General features: G+C 34.5%; 1 protein-coding gene across 3 annotated transcripts in view; it reads right to left on the minus strand.

Annotated features, from left to right (window-relative positions):
- Nucleotides 1-408: 408 nt before the first annotated feature.
- Nucleotides 409-14218, minus strand: part of Far1 (fatty acyl-CoA reductase 1) — a 57799-nt gene continuing 43989 nt past the window's right edge. For 2 of the 3 annotated variants that reach the window (XM_010615221.3, XM_033764130.1), the window contains exons 8-12: nt 14029-14096; nt 12406-12577; nt 4457-4586; nt 2179-2306; nt 409-749 (exon numbers count right to left, since the gene is read on the minus strand). In XM_010615221.3, the coding sequence (XP_010613523.1) occupies nt 587-749; nt 2179-2306; nt 4457-4586; nt 12406-12577; nt 14029-14096 (661 nt within the window). In that variant the 3' untranslated portion in view covers nt 409-586. Of the gene's footprint in view, nt 750-2178; nt 2307-4456; nt 4587-11949; nt 12122-12405; nt 12578-14028; nt 14097-14218 lie in introns of all 3 variants that reach the window. The other variant, XM_010615223.3, reaches the window with a different exon arrangement.

Genomic DNA, 14218 nt, shown 5'->3' on the forward strand with positions numbered 1-14218 from the left:
CAGAAATATGATATGTACCAGGCATTTAATCAGAAAAAGAAAAGTGAGAACATATTTTTCATGTTTAATACCCCTAATAACTTACAGAAGGAAGTAAAAATAGTTTGGCTATAGTTTTAATAAAACTAAAACCCACTATAACTGATGAAAGAAACCAAACATTTAAGGATCAAGTATCTACCAACTTAGCTAGCATTCTGTCCAAATAAATTCTTTCCATTGCACTGAATATTAGAATTATATGTTAAGGCATTTTTAATTAATATGTTCCAGAATTGCACAGTTATACTGGTCAATGTTCCTATTTCCCTATGCTTGCCTTTATCCTACCCTTTTCTTTCCATGGACCAAAATGTTAAATCATTGGTGGCTCTTGTAGACAGATTTGAGCTGGCATACAACAGTGTGTTCGCTAGGTTTTATGAGCATAACATTAAAATGTTACATAAAATGTACCATGTTTTCTACACACTGATCTAAGATGGTTTAACGTCTGGACAAAAGGTGAGATGACATAAGTACATTTTACATTTTGTGCATTTAGACCACCAAATGTACAGATGTTCTAATGCGAAATTCTGGGTCTTCAGTATCTCATAGTGCTGGACGCTCTGAAGTATGACAGAAACTTGTAACACAGACTAACCACAAAGTACCAGATGTTTCTTGCCATCTGTGACCTTGCAATAAAAATGCGCCAGATCAGGATCACAAGGATAGTGTTGAACCCATAACGTATGTTCCGCAACCTGAAAAACAAATCAAGAGATATGCTAGACAATATTTTCTAGAATGAAGTATTTCTGGATGGCAGCTCATTAATGCTTGGGTTTAAACTAAATTATAGTTCAAATTTATATTAATCTGAAACATTTAAAAACTAGATTCTAAAAATTAGAACGTCAGCAAAATTCAAACTAACCTGACTGTACATGACTCAGACAGTGGTGCATCAAATAATACACCACACCTCTATTTTAACAAGGAATCCAGCAAAGTGTTCGAGAATCTATACACTTACTCATTCAATAAATACTAATCAGCATTCTTGTGTGCCCAGTAATGGACTAGGCATTAAGAATACTGTACATAAAATACACAAATGCCTTGAACTTCCTACTGCAGTGGTACCTTGATTCACAAACTTAATTCTTCCCATGATTCTGGTCACAAACCAAATAGCACAAGAAGCAAATCAAATTTCCTCATAAGGACAACACTGACCCTAACCACTGAATTTGATGTAGTTTTTGTCCAATTCAGTTTACAACCAGAATCATGGAAAGAATTAAGTATGTGCACTGAGGTGTCACTGTAACCTAAAACAGTCTGTTCATTATATACATCATAATACAGGCAAAGTACTGTAAATTCATTTGACATCTTTAGTTGTTTACAACTTATCAGACAAGTGAACTTATTATACCTGACAGTCACATGATCAAAGTCCAACACACAAGTCCTCATCTACGAGTAAAACATGGCAATAATGAAATAGTGTCACACAATTCCATTAATTTTAGCATGCAGTCCAAGACAGAATACCAATATAGGAACAATGTCATAAAGAAAAAAAAAGCTTTGAACAAGGAGTTAAAAGTTAAAAATTCTTGTTTGCCACTTAATACAATATGTGTAGGCAAACACAACATTCTTATACCTCAGTTTATCTATTCAACTGGTTAAATGATAGATTATCAGTAATTTTAAAACCTGTTTTTTCTAAATTCAGTACATATTACTTCTACAAAGAGACAAAGAAGATTCTAACTCTAATTTACAAAGATAAAATTCTAAACTGAATGATGTATTATTACATCTTTTCTCCTCTTTCAAGAATTATTTGACTAAGAAAATGAATGAGAAAACCTGTAAATAAATAACTTCTAGTTTAAAAGTTGTTTTCTTAATAATATTTTCACTTTTTCAATAGCAATATGAGAAGATAATAGTGATTTTTAAAAACTCAAATGATTTATCTTAACTTCATACTAAGGAATATACACACTGATAAAGACAGTAGGCTTGCACAATTTTAAGCTAAATCAATACTGCCATAGTTCCAACCCAAAAGTAAGCACTTTTCCTAAATATATAGGTTACCAGCTTACCAGAAACATTTGTGTGGTAATATTTTATAAAGAAGACAAGATACACTCAAACCCATGTAAAACTTACTTGTTCAAATGTTTTCTAGCTGCAGGGAGGCCAGACATTTCTTCATTCAAAACGTATTTCTTAGTTCCCATGCAGTAGTTTTCTATATATTCTGCCCAATGTAACTGTCGTACATCAATATTGAAGGTCTACATTAACGAGAAAAAATTATTTAAATGAGTGATTTTTTTAAAAAACTTGTCAAAAATTTACTTCTTTTAAAGGGAAATCCCTTCACTTTTTTATTTCTAGTTCCTAACTGCATTCTCTTTCTTCCTGTATGTTCAAGAAAAAAACATTACGAAAGCTAGCTTATGAGTTTAAATAAACTACTAGACAATTTGATGAAAATGACAAATCAGAAAAAGTATCTTCATGGCAAAATAAGAGAACTATCTATCTACTGCTCAGTGCTCCTTAGGATACAGACAAACGATTGTGATTTTCTGTGTGCATAAAACTGTTCACTACAATATCACTTACCTAAAAATATCAAATTTGAGGGAGAAAAATGCTACTATAAATAAATCACTAAAATATGAAAATTAACACCACACAAACACGAAAACTTGATTTATCAAGGAGATATGAGAAGATACATATACTTACATGTGTGCATGTGTATGTGTGCATGTGTGTGCATGTGTGTGGAGTTCCAATAGGAGAGAGAAAAAGAATGGAACTTAAGCAATAACATAATGCCCAGACATTTTCCCAAAATGGTAAAATATCAAGCCGCACAAAATGAAAAAAGATCAATCATACACACATATATACCTAGGTATAAGAGAATACATAAGAAAAAGAAAATCTCTTGGATTATCACCAAGAGAACAAGTATTAGACTACCAGCAGACTTCTCAGCAAAGCAATGGAAGCCAAAAGACTGAGACAATGTTTCCCAAGCGCTCAAAGGAAATTACTGCTAACACAGATAACATACAATTAAGTGTATAAAATTACTATAGAACAAAGCTTACACAGAAGTCTATACCAGGGTAAATATGTTTGAAAAATAAAGGTGAAATAAAAATGTTTGCAGAGACAAACTGAATCAATCTGACATCAGCAGAATATCCACAGTAGAAGTATACCATAGGATATTTTTTAGAACAGAAGGAGAATGACTCTAGAATGAAGACTGACTCCAGAAAGGTGGAAGACGACAGGAAGAACAGTAAGAGGGTGATAATGCTGGCCAATCATATCCCATCTTAGGTATTCTGCTGTACCAGCACAAAACAGACTAAGACTGAAAAAAACACAATGCCTGTCAGGCTTAATTTATATACAGTTAAAATATGTACTAACAGCAGCAGATAGGCATTGATCCTTCATTATCCATGAAAAGTGTTAGCATGAATTGTAGTAGTCCTTGCTAAATTAAGATACTGTTATCTCAGGGTAACCTACCAAAACAATTAGAAAAAAAAATAAATGCAACAAAAATAGATGGGAAAAAACATGAAATTGCAAAACAAAAACAAAACACAAACAAAAATACAACTTAAAAAGGGCAAAAAAAAGAAAACAATGTGTGATTCATACAAAGCACTAAGATTTATACCACAGGGTCAGGGATTTAGCTCAGTGGCACAGTGGCTGCCTTCCAAGTACAAAACAGACAACTGAAATACATTCATGTTTGGAGGTGGTAATCACAACAGAAACATTTTACAGTCCTACATGCCACTACGGAGGGGCCACTGAAATTGCTAACTTAAGACTGTTAGGTATACTATTAAAATATCAAGGATAACCTCAGGAAGAACATATATATAAAGAGCTCAAGTTTCAAATGAGGAGAGCAAAATGTAGAACGACAAAAAGTAAAAGTGTATGAAAAACAGTTTTGAACTTTTTTTTTCAAAACTCAGAAAACAGGCATTTGGAGAAAAAATATAGAAAGATGTTAAATTCTCTGAATCAATTCTGGGGAAAGGAGGATGTTAGCATTTTGATATTTTAAAAATGCCTTTGCCACTGTCAAATACTTTATACATTCTAAGATAGAGTACTTTTTGTTTTTATTTTGTGGATTTTTTTGTATCGGAGATCAAACTTGGAACCTTGTACTTACAAGGCAAGTGGCGGCACCACTGAGCTAAATCCCCAGCCCAGATAGAATACTTTTTAATCTCCTCACCAATAACTATGACTAAAGCTCTAATGAGACCACAACAGACCAATGATTTTCTGGTTGCATAATGGTAGTGGGTGATATCTATTTCTCAGGCTGCTTAGTGGTTCTCTAATTGGTATGCTACTTGTTTTCTAACATAAAACAGGTAATACTTGCCTTTTTATCCTCAGGGTTTAGTTGATTCATTAACATATTGACATTATCAGTATTCCAAACCCAAGAATTACTTGTGAAATATTCAAGAAACACCATAGCTTTGTGAAGACGAGTTATTGTTTTCATCATCCTGTACAACAAAAATGGATAGATTCATATAGTGCCTAGATTAGGAAAAATCCCATCATGTCCAGAGTATCAGTTTCCCCAATACAGAAATCAGTATTAAAATTAAAGAATATAATTTAATAACTTTAACAAATCAGCAGGGAATAAGAGCATTTCTGCATCTTGGGAAAGCATTTTATAAATCCAAAGTGGAAAAAAACAAAAACAAAACTTCTTTTGGAAATAGCAGCAAATGAATTTACTACTGCTAAAGAGTGTTCTATTGACATATGAAATTCTCAATATATATATCTTTTTTCTTTTTGGTACTGGGGATCGAAATTGGGACCTTACGCTTGTGAAGCAGGTGGCAGAACCACTGAGCTAAATCCCTAGCCCTGTATCCAACATCTTTAAGGTCAAATTTTATATATATGAAGTATTAAGTAAATAAATGGTTTCAATTCATTTTCCCTTGCTTTTTGTTCTTTACATTTTAGTTCAGCTGCATTTAATAAGGCTTCCTGTAAATTCATAACGTACTTTGTTATAATCCCAACTCTGCAGCATCAGAGAAGCAAAGTATGCAGAAATACTCATTACCATTTAGTCAACTCTATTGAAAAAAAAATATATATATACACAAAAACTTTCTTTTTAACACTGATTGGCCCCAAACTTGATTATCTGCATGTATTGTGAAATCAATTATTTATGCTGAAAACTTCTGAAATAGATATTCACTCCACTCCCCAAACCCCTGATCAAAATCCCTTGTACAAAAATAATAGATTTTAATATTTGTTAGTTATTAAAAAGGGCAAGGAGCCATACTCTTTGTATCTGTCATTTTATTATTACTCACTGTAAGTCACTAATATCACAACACTAATTTTAGCAGTAATGGCTATATGATAATCATTACCTATGATAACTAGGGAAAGAAACAAAAATAATTTGTGGAGAAATAAATACTTAAAAATAATTCCACTTATATTCCCACAATAAGAACTAGCATTATGCATAGTTTATAAAGTCCCCAAATTAGAGGCTTTTGGGAATATAGTAGAAAATTACAACATTAGAAATAGGAACGGGCCGAGGATTTAGCTCAGCGGTTCTGCCGCCTGCCTTGAAAGCCCAAGGACCCAAGTTCAATCCCGGGTACCAAAAAAAAAAAAAGAGAGAGAGGAAAATCAAAACAGTATCATCAGCTAAGCAACTCTGGTAACACATTCAAGTATATTTAGAAGGAAACTTTGAATTCAGATTACAGAAAGAAAGGGCAATACTGATCATTAAAGAAAACTTATTTCATTCAATAAAGTAATTCCAAAATAAATCCTCCATTAAACATGAAGAAAAATTATCAAACATCAAAAGTTGTATCTAGACAGGAAAAAGTGACACAGAAAGAACCTGGGCATGGGGGCAAAAAGATACACTATTTATAGAAAAAAGGGCATTTTTCTTAAGAGAATGAGATATAACAAATTCATAAATCAATACATGCTATCACAGCTAGTGTAGTATATCTGAATCTCATCATACACACAAACAGTTAACATGGTTTTCCAAAATCATCTACCTATCTACCTTTAAAAGTTTTACCTACCTATCTTCAAAAGTTTTTCTTCTCAATTCCTTGGCAATTCTCACCTAATTTATTTTCAGACTGCATCAAAAAACAGAATTATCCCTAAAGAAAACCCTAATCAAGCCATTCCAAAAATGATTGCTATATAAAATTGGGAGAGGGGTGGAACAAGTATATATGAGAAATTCAGAGAATATCAGGTAATAAAATACTAGCCTGAATACTCCAGAGGATAAAAAGAAAATCTGTACACCTCTATGCTTTGATTAACATGCCATAGAAAACTGACTACCTGCCATGTATAGTCTCAGTATTTATTCTTTATTATGGCAACCTTTAAAATATAACCAATCACAATCTCTTGGAGTAGGGTAAGATCTGAATGATCATTTAATCTCAGGTTGCTTAACCTCATCTCAGGTTGCTTAACCTCATCTATAATATACTGAGTCATTTAATTTGTGGTGGGGGCTTTCTTGAACACTGTTAAGATGGTTGGCAGCATTTATAGCCTCTACCTACTAGATGCCAGTAGCACCTGGAACACAAATTGTGGTTGCTAAAAATAGCTCTAAAATGTTCCCCTGAGAACCACACAGATAAAAAAATATCAAGTCCAGAGAAGTAAAGCTAGAGTCGAGATAAAAAAAAAAAAACAAAACCACAAACAAGACCACAAGCTGTATTTTTAGACATTGTTTCTAACAGTGACAAAATGCTATATTTCAAAAGCAAGAACAATTTATACTGCTTCTGCATGCAATATCACGTATCCTGGTCCCTGGAATCCGTATGATGGATATCCGAGTTATACTATTTAAAATTATGTTAAAATACACAGTAATTTAATTTTTATCTAGCTGACACTCAATGTAAATGACTAAAAGGGATATTCTGAATGACATGAGTTTATTAGGTATTATATTAGGGTCCTAATAAAAGGTGGAAAGCTCAGTACCTTGGTTCACTAAATATCTGAAGAAATTAAATAATAAAAACTGTAAGATTTCATACTTAAAATTTATAAAATTGTCTAAAAAAAATTTTAGGCCCTTGTTGCTTTTAATCTACACTGTAGTCCCCCAGAGGCCAAGGACCATTCCTCCTTTGATACTCAGAAAGCCTCATACAGGACAAATCTCAGATAAGATTTTCATTGGCTGCTTCTGATTTAGAGAAAATTTTAATTTCCAAAGATGGCTGCAGTATTATCTGCCATTCTACATGCTTACCTACAATGTCACCCAGATCATCTTCCTCCCATCAAGAGGCAAAGGTAACTTAAAACTAACAGAATGAAGCAAAAAATGACACTATGACCTTCTGAGGCTATGGCAGAAAAGGTGGTAAGAGTTTTCTGCCTTGCTCACTTGAATGCTAACCCCTGGAGCCTTCTGGCAGGTAACCATGTATGCTGTCCAACTGTCCCTGAGGCTGTCATGCTGCGAGGAAGCTCAAACTAGTCCATGTGCAGAGACCACATGGAGAGGCTCTCAGACTACAGGAAGAGAGGAAGAAGCCTAGCCACCCCAGTTTCTCTGCATGCTTCCTCCCCTCTATCATCAGCGTTCCTTCTCTAATATCTGTTTTACTGCTACCATTTAAAAGACCCTGAGCCAGAATCACCCAGCTAATTCCTTCTAGAATTTCCTTCAGAAATTTTGACACATAAATAAGTTTTTTGTAACATTAAATCTGTGGTGAATGGAGATGCAGTGCTGAAAACAGTAAAAGAGTTTTTAGCACTAATGGAAGTGACAGGCTGCTAAAATGCAAATCTAAAACATACAGTATTGACTTTAGAATTAGGTGATGGACAAAACCTGTAAGACCCTTAAGGAGCTCATTACTGAAATCTGAAAGGACCAGGAAAATAATGCTAGCAGTGGAAGATGTGAAGAGCTCTGAGGAAGCTGCTGATGAGGGCTACCACTAAAAAAAAATAGGGGCTGGCTGTAGCTCCATGGTACAGTGGGCAAAGACTCTGGGTTCAACACCCAACACCCAACACCCCCTCACCCTCAAAGTAAAGTATTTTTGGAAAGTGGAAGAAAAAAACCTATCACTTGTGGTAACATGGGAGGATAATAGAAACTCTACCTAATAAAACTCAATCCAGCCAATGTTTCTTGAAAGACAAAGATGATCTATCTCATGAAAGGAAGAGAGAGTCTCATGGAGAGACTGTGTCTGCTCTCCCATTGCTGGAAATATCCAATGCCCACAACTTAAAGTGGGAGAGGTTTAATTCAGTTCACATTTTAAGGGGATTCAGTCCATGGTCAGCTGGCTCCAAAGCAGAAACATGGTGGAAAAGTACAGTGGAGCAAAGATGTTTATTTCATGGTGGCTGGGAAGCACAGCAGGGGAACAGTATGAGACAGAAAAGGCAAAAGCTATATATAGTACCCAAGGCCACACCTCTACAACCCACTCAGACACACTCAAAAGTGTGCTCCACCAATCCCCTCGGTGGCTCCAAAGACACAATCAAGCTAATCATCACAGTATGTAAAATGTCAATAAGGAATTCTTTAAGGGTGATCTGAATATAACATCTAGCATAAAGATAAAAAATTCTTTAAGACTTTAGAATGACCTGAAGTAGTGACTCATAGAAACTTTCAGACAAATGGCTTCTTTAGATCTTAAAAACATTTGTTTTTAAGAAACACTATTGTATGAAGAGCAGGACCCAAGACGCAAGGATTTAAGATCTAAAGGTGCTGTCCACGGCAACCTCAAACGCTATAACAAAAATACTTTGTTCCAAATAGATCTGTAAATATGTCTTTTGTCTAATGGAGGAGACTGCTTTAAAATAAATACACAAAATATTCATAATTTTTTAAAGCAATCACATCAATTTACATGCAAAAGGACAGAGAGAACACAAAATGAAAACAAGTCTCTATTAAATATCAGAAAACCAAGGCCTATCAAATGCAGCCCACCACCTATTTTTGAAAATAAACTATTACTGGAACACAGTCACAGTCATTTCCCCCTACCCCTTTTGACAGGGTCTTACTAAACTGCCTCACTTGAGATCCTCCTGCCTCAACCTCTCAAGTAGCTGGGATTATAGGTAAGCAGCTAGAATTATAGTAAGCATCACCAAGTACAGTTTGCTTTCATTCTTTAACAGCACAGTTGAATAGTAGCAAAAGAAGCCAAATGACCCATAAAATCTAAAAAGTATTTACTACATGGTATCTTAGAAGAAAAGTTTTCTGACACTGCCCTGGACTGCTAATTTTCTAGAAACAAGAAGCAGGATAGACTAATTCATTTTACACAAACACACCACTTTTCATGGAAAAAGGATGACTCAAGAGAACAGAATCAGTAGCTTCTGCAATATTCCAGAGGGAAGGACTGAGTCCTAATCTAGAAATCAATACATACCTGCCTGACTGGAATTCAGAACTTTTATGAATCAGTGCTTACCGAGTGTCTCCTGCTACGGTTTTGGCCTAGATGTCCCCCCAAAGGCTCATGGAGTCAACTGGGGCTTTTCAGAGAGGGCTGAGTTTAGAGTTTGTGATTATTAAATCAGTACACTGATTGGCTTGGCATGGCCCTAATCCTGGTTGCCTGGATACAATATAAGGGACAGAAAGAGGCTTGTCTTCTCTCTTGTCGCTTTTACTGTCTTCTGCCACCATGAATTGTTGCCCCTCTGCCATATGTCACCCTGCCTTGGAGCCAGCCAATTATGAACTGAAACTTCTACAAACTGTCAGCTAAATAAACCTTTCCCTCAACTAACTTTGGGTGTGGAGTATTTTTGTCTCAGCAATGAGAGAAAAGTAAGACATCTCCCATATTCTCTTTTGAATATTAAAGCCATTATTTTATACTTTTCTCTTTATCACATACCACATATATGGAAATATGGTAACTTGCTCTAATTCACAGGTTTTCAGACTAATACTTAAGGAAATATACTTGGGGAACTATATTTATAGTATCATTCCAAAACAGTCTAATCTGCAACTGAGTTAAATCTATGCCACTGGAAACTTGGGAGAAAGAAGAGCTGTACTTTCATGCTGGAGAAGTATGAATTGTTTTGACCATAAGATCGACTATAGCAGACTGCACTTTCCAAAAAGGAATGCAATGTACTTTTGTCTCACTTGTCTCATAGCTTCACCTTGAGCATTTTCTGTACTCCCTTCTCCTTGAATCTAAGAGGATATGTGATTAAGTGAATGAGGCAAAAGTGATAATGCATGACTTCCTTAGACAGGTCAGAAAAGGCAAAGAAGCTTCTACTTTTCTGGCTAAAATACCTGCTCCATGAAGCCTTCAGCTGCCATGTACAAGTAAGTTTAATTTCCTTAATGTTATCATTTGGCCCTGCAAAGACCCTATCTGAAGTTATACACTGCCTGAAGAATCAGTGACTCCTGGCCCTTAGTCACTTCATGGTGTCCACATCATAATTTAGCTCTTTCAGCTTAATGTGGCAACAACACGAATGCCCCCAATCCAAGGCTGCCCAGCTGATTTCTTCTCAAATTCCTGATCCCGAGAGAAATAATGCATTGAAAAAAAATAATAAAGTGACTTGCTGTTTTAAGCCACTAAGTTTAAGATGATATATTATGCAGCAGTAAGTACTCTGAACCACTTAGGAAATATGGCTAGTTTGTTTTTTGTGTGTTTTTTTTTTAAGTTTACTGAGCCCCCTTTCTCTGTATACAGCAATGTGATACATTTTACCTTTTACTTTTTTGGAACCAGTTCTGATTTTTCTGCCATAAAATGTAATATCATTAATGCACAGAAAATGCCACTATTTTCACCTGTTTTTTGGCCATGAACAAATGCTGCCAATGGTAAATATTCCATTTTACAGATCATTTTAGAAAAACTTGAAAACATTTTCTTTAAAGTTGTTTAATTCGACACCTCTCACATATTTCAATAATTAAAATAAAGATTAGGAACATCATGGTAAGAAAATTCACAGGAAATACCTAAAATTAACTCAGATCCTAACACACTATCACTGGCAGATACCTCACTTTTTATTTTTGAGCAATCGATGGACATTCTGGAATGAGCATCTTCCTTACCTACATAAATACCCAAATCCTGAACTCTCCAATCAAAGGCTCCACTATAATACCAATGTAGTTAATAAAATACATATTTTATAGTACATTTCACTATAACTGTATGGCAAAGACAGGAAAGCTTTTTGTGGGGTTTCAATAAAAAAAAAAAAGGAAAGAAAGGGCTACTATGACAATAATAAAATACAAAGTTTTACATTTGTTACTGTTTTTAAACTATGTCATCCCCAACCTGGAAAATTAGTCAAAAACTGTAATTAGCATATTATAAGCTGAATGGGCAGATAAGGTATTTGAAGTAATTAATTTTCTGGAACTCTCCTACACTTTTCATATAAAACTGCATCACCCACCTAAAGCAAGACATTTTACCCTTAACCCCCTGTAAAAACTCACCCCTAAGTTTTTAAGGGAGAAAGGAAAAGGGCTCAATTTCAGCTTATAATAACAATGACAATCCTGGATATAGGACATTTCCTACATTATGTGATTTTGGTGGTGGATCAACGACCCAGTAAGATAAGATCCATAATCAGCCTAAATATCTCAAATTTCTAAGAAATGTCCTAGCATCTTGATTGTGATTGTGATAATTAGGTTAGTCATTCTAAAGGTAAAGCTCATGCTAGCGACTTTTTGTCTCTCCAGCAAGCTTCCACCACCTTACCAATACATAGTGTATTTACTGCTATTCTTCTTACCACGGTTTCTGACCTGTCAACCTGAGAGCAAGATCGAGCAATAATGCAGGTACTGTATGTCTGACACCCTTCCAATAATGGAACAACAGGTTGTTGGAATAGAACTTAAAACTGGGGTGCCTGAGTACTTGGTTACAAGGATTCATCGTGAAGGAATGAGTTACATAACACCCTGTAGGAAAAGCATCAAAGCATTTTGAATATTATTATTCAGAAAAGTACCTAAAGTTAGACCTAGAATTCAACACATGACAATAATTCATCATCCAAACTTTAGAACAAATTAGAGTAACTTACAACACTACCTTTGCTTTCCTGACATAGTCTTCTCATTCACAAAAGGCCATTAAGCCTTATCATAAGCATAAACAGATACAGAGTTAATAAGCATTTTAGTGTAAGCATGGGTTGTTTAACAGTCAGAGGAACAGATAAGACAGAGCTAGTCATCATTACCTTGGGCTTCTTCCAGTCATCCTGAGGTAGATATCATACAGGAATGCTGGGGCCTTATGGCTTACAGCAATCCAGTAATGATATAAAAGGTGATTGGAGGTTAGATTTACATTGGGCCGTCTGAAGGCCTGTTCGAGAGGATTCCTCTTGAAAGTGGAAATTACATGGTATTCTGAGGAAGAAAAGTTGTGTAACAGCTTTGATAATAACCATGTAATGAAGTTTTGAAAAAAAAATATGTTTTTACAATGCAAAATATTTTACCAAAGATGTCAAATAGCGTTCATTTAAAAAAACAAACTTTTCTAGTCTCTACAGTAGCTAAGAGAATATGGGAATTAGATTGCTGAATTCAAGGGGTTTAAAAACTGCCACTATTTATGAATTTTAATTAGATGAATGAATTTTTCCTAAAATTCACTCAAAATCCTTATAATGCTTTACCCATGTCAGTTTACAATGTAAGACACTTTCTATATTTCACTTCTCACGATAGCTTCTTTCTTTCTGTTCCTCTTTCCAGATTCTTATTACTGTACTTAACTTGAAAAAGAAAAGGAAAATGATCATCCTTTGCTTGTGATTAAGTTGATCAAATTAACACATCAAACAAGCTTAAAACAACCCAAAAGTAATCTCTGCTGTAATTTATTTAGGTTATTCACTGTCAACACAAACAAACTTAGTATGAACTATGTCAATACTTTAATGGAAATATATATTGAGATGGTCACTACAAAATTATGCTCAAGTTGGTTTTTCACTAAATTTTGTAATGCAATGGAAGACTAAAAAAATTCACTCATTTTAAAGTGTTTCAATATTACTGAAATAAAACTAAAATAATTATCATAAAAATCACTCTAGATTTTATTTACTTTTATATGCTTTAATGTTTAATCTTTAAATTTAAGTAAAAATGCCTTAGAAAAACCCTAAAACAAATGTCATGGAAGATTTTCTCTATAATCAAAATTGTTCTGCAGGTGTAACAAAAAGTATTCAATCAGAAGTAAGACTTATTACTAAAGCAATGCCATAAATTTACTTTAAACATGAAATCATTAACCAATCATTTAAAAATGATTCAAGTTTCAATAAGCTTCGAGTTATACTATTCCTATTTTAAAACTAGTAACATATAACATACTAGCTGCTGAGGTGTGAATTTAAATTAGAAAGCTCAGTAGGAAATATTCTGGCAAAATGTATCCTAACTCCTTCACTTATTACTCTAAAAATAACTCGATAAACCAATTGTGGTAAGTGGAAATGATACTGCCTTTGAAATGGCAACATCAGGACTGAGGGTTCTCATGCAGAAGGAAAAAAGCACTGCTCCCATGCCACAGTTTAGCTATGAGGGCTGAAGATGGCAACAGAAAAACAGCCAGGCTCAGTCACGGGTGGAGTTAATAGGAATATTCAGTAGGGCATTTTGACATTTTGGAAACACTATTAAACATGGATCACAAGGCAGCATTGGTCACTATTATTCTAATAGTGAATGATTAACTCAGTGGCTTTAATGCCTCATGGATACTCTAGGATTAAAAACTCAATGGACATTTAAGATTCTTTAAGAGATATTCTAGCATTTAAAAAACACAGGTAAAATCATACCAACTTCACCCCAGTGGAAAGGATTAGTGCTGCCCGTTGTACAATTATACACCATGATGTTTCTTGGTCTATAAAGACAAAGACGAAAGTAATGAAACACAAAGACACCAAACTTATTCAATATAAAGCTTATGCAATACTCAAGTATGAAGATCTCAGGAGGTACCTTTTCTACACTCATTTTATATAT

This window comes from Fukomys damarensis, unplaced genomic scaffold, assembly GCF_012274545.1.
Source record: "Fukomys damarensis isolate Sample0158 unplaced genomic scaffold, DMR_v1.0_HiC HiC_scaffold_16, whole genome shotgun sequence".
Lineage (NCBI taxonomy): Eukaryota > Metazoa > Chordata > Mammalia > Rodentia > Bathyergidae > Fukomys > Fukomys damarensis.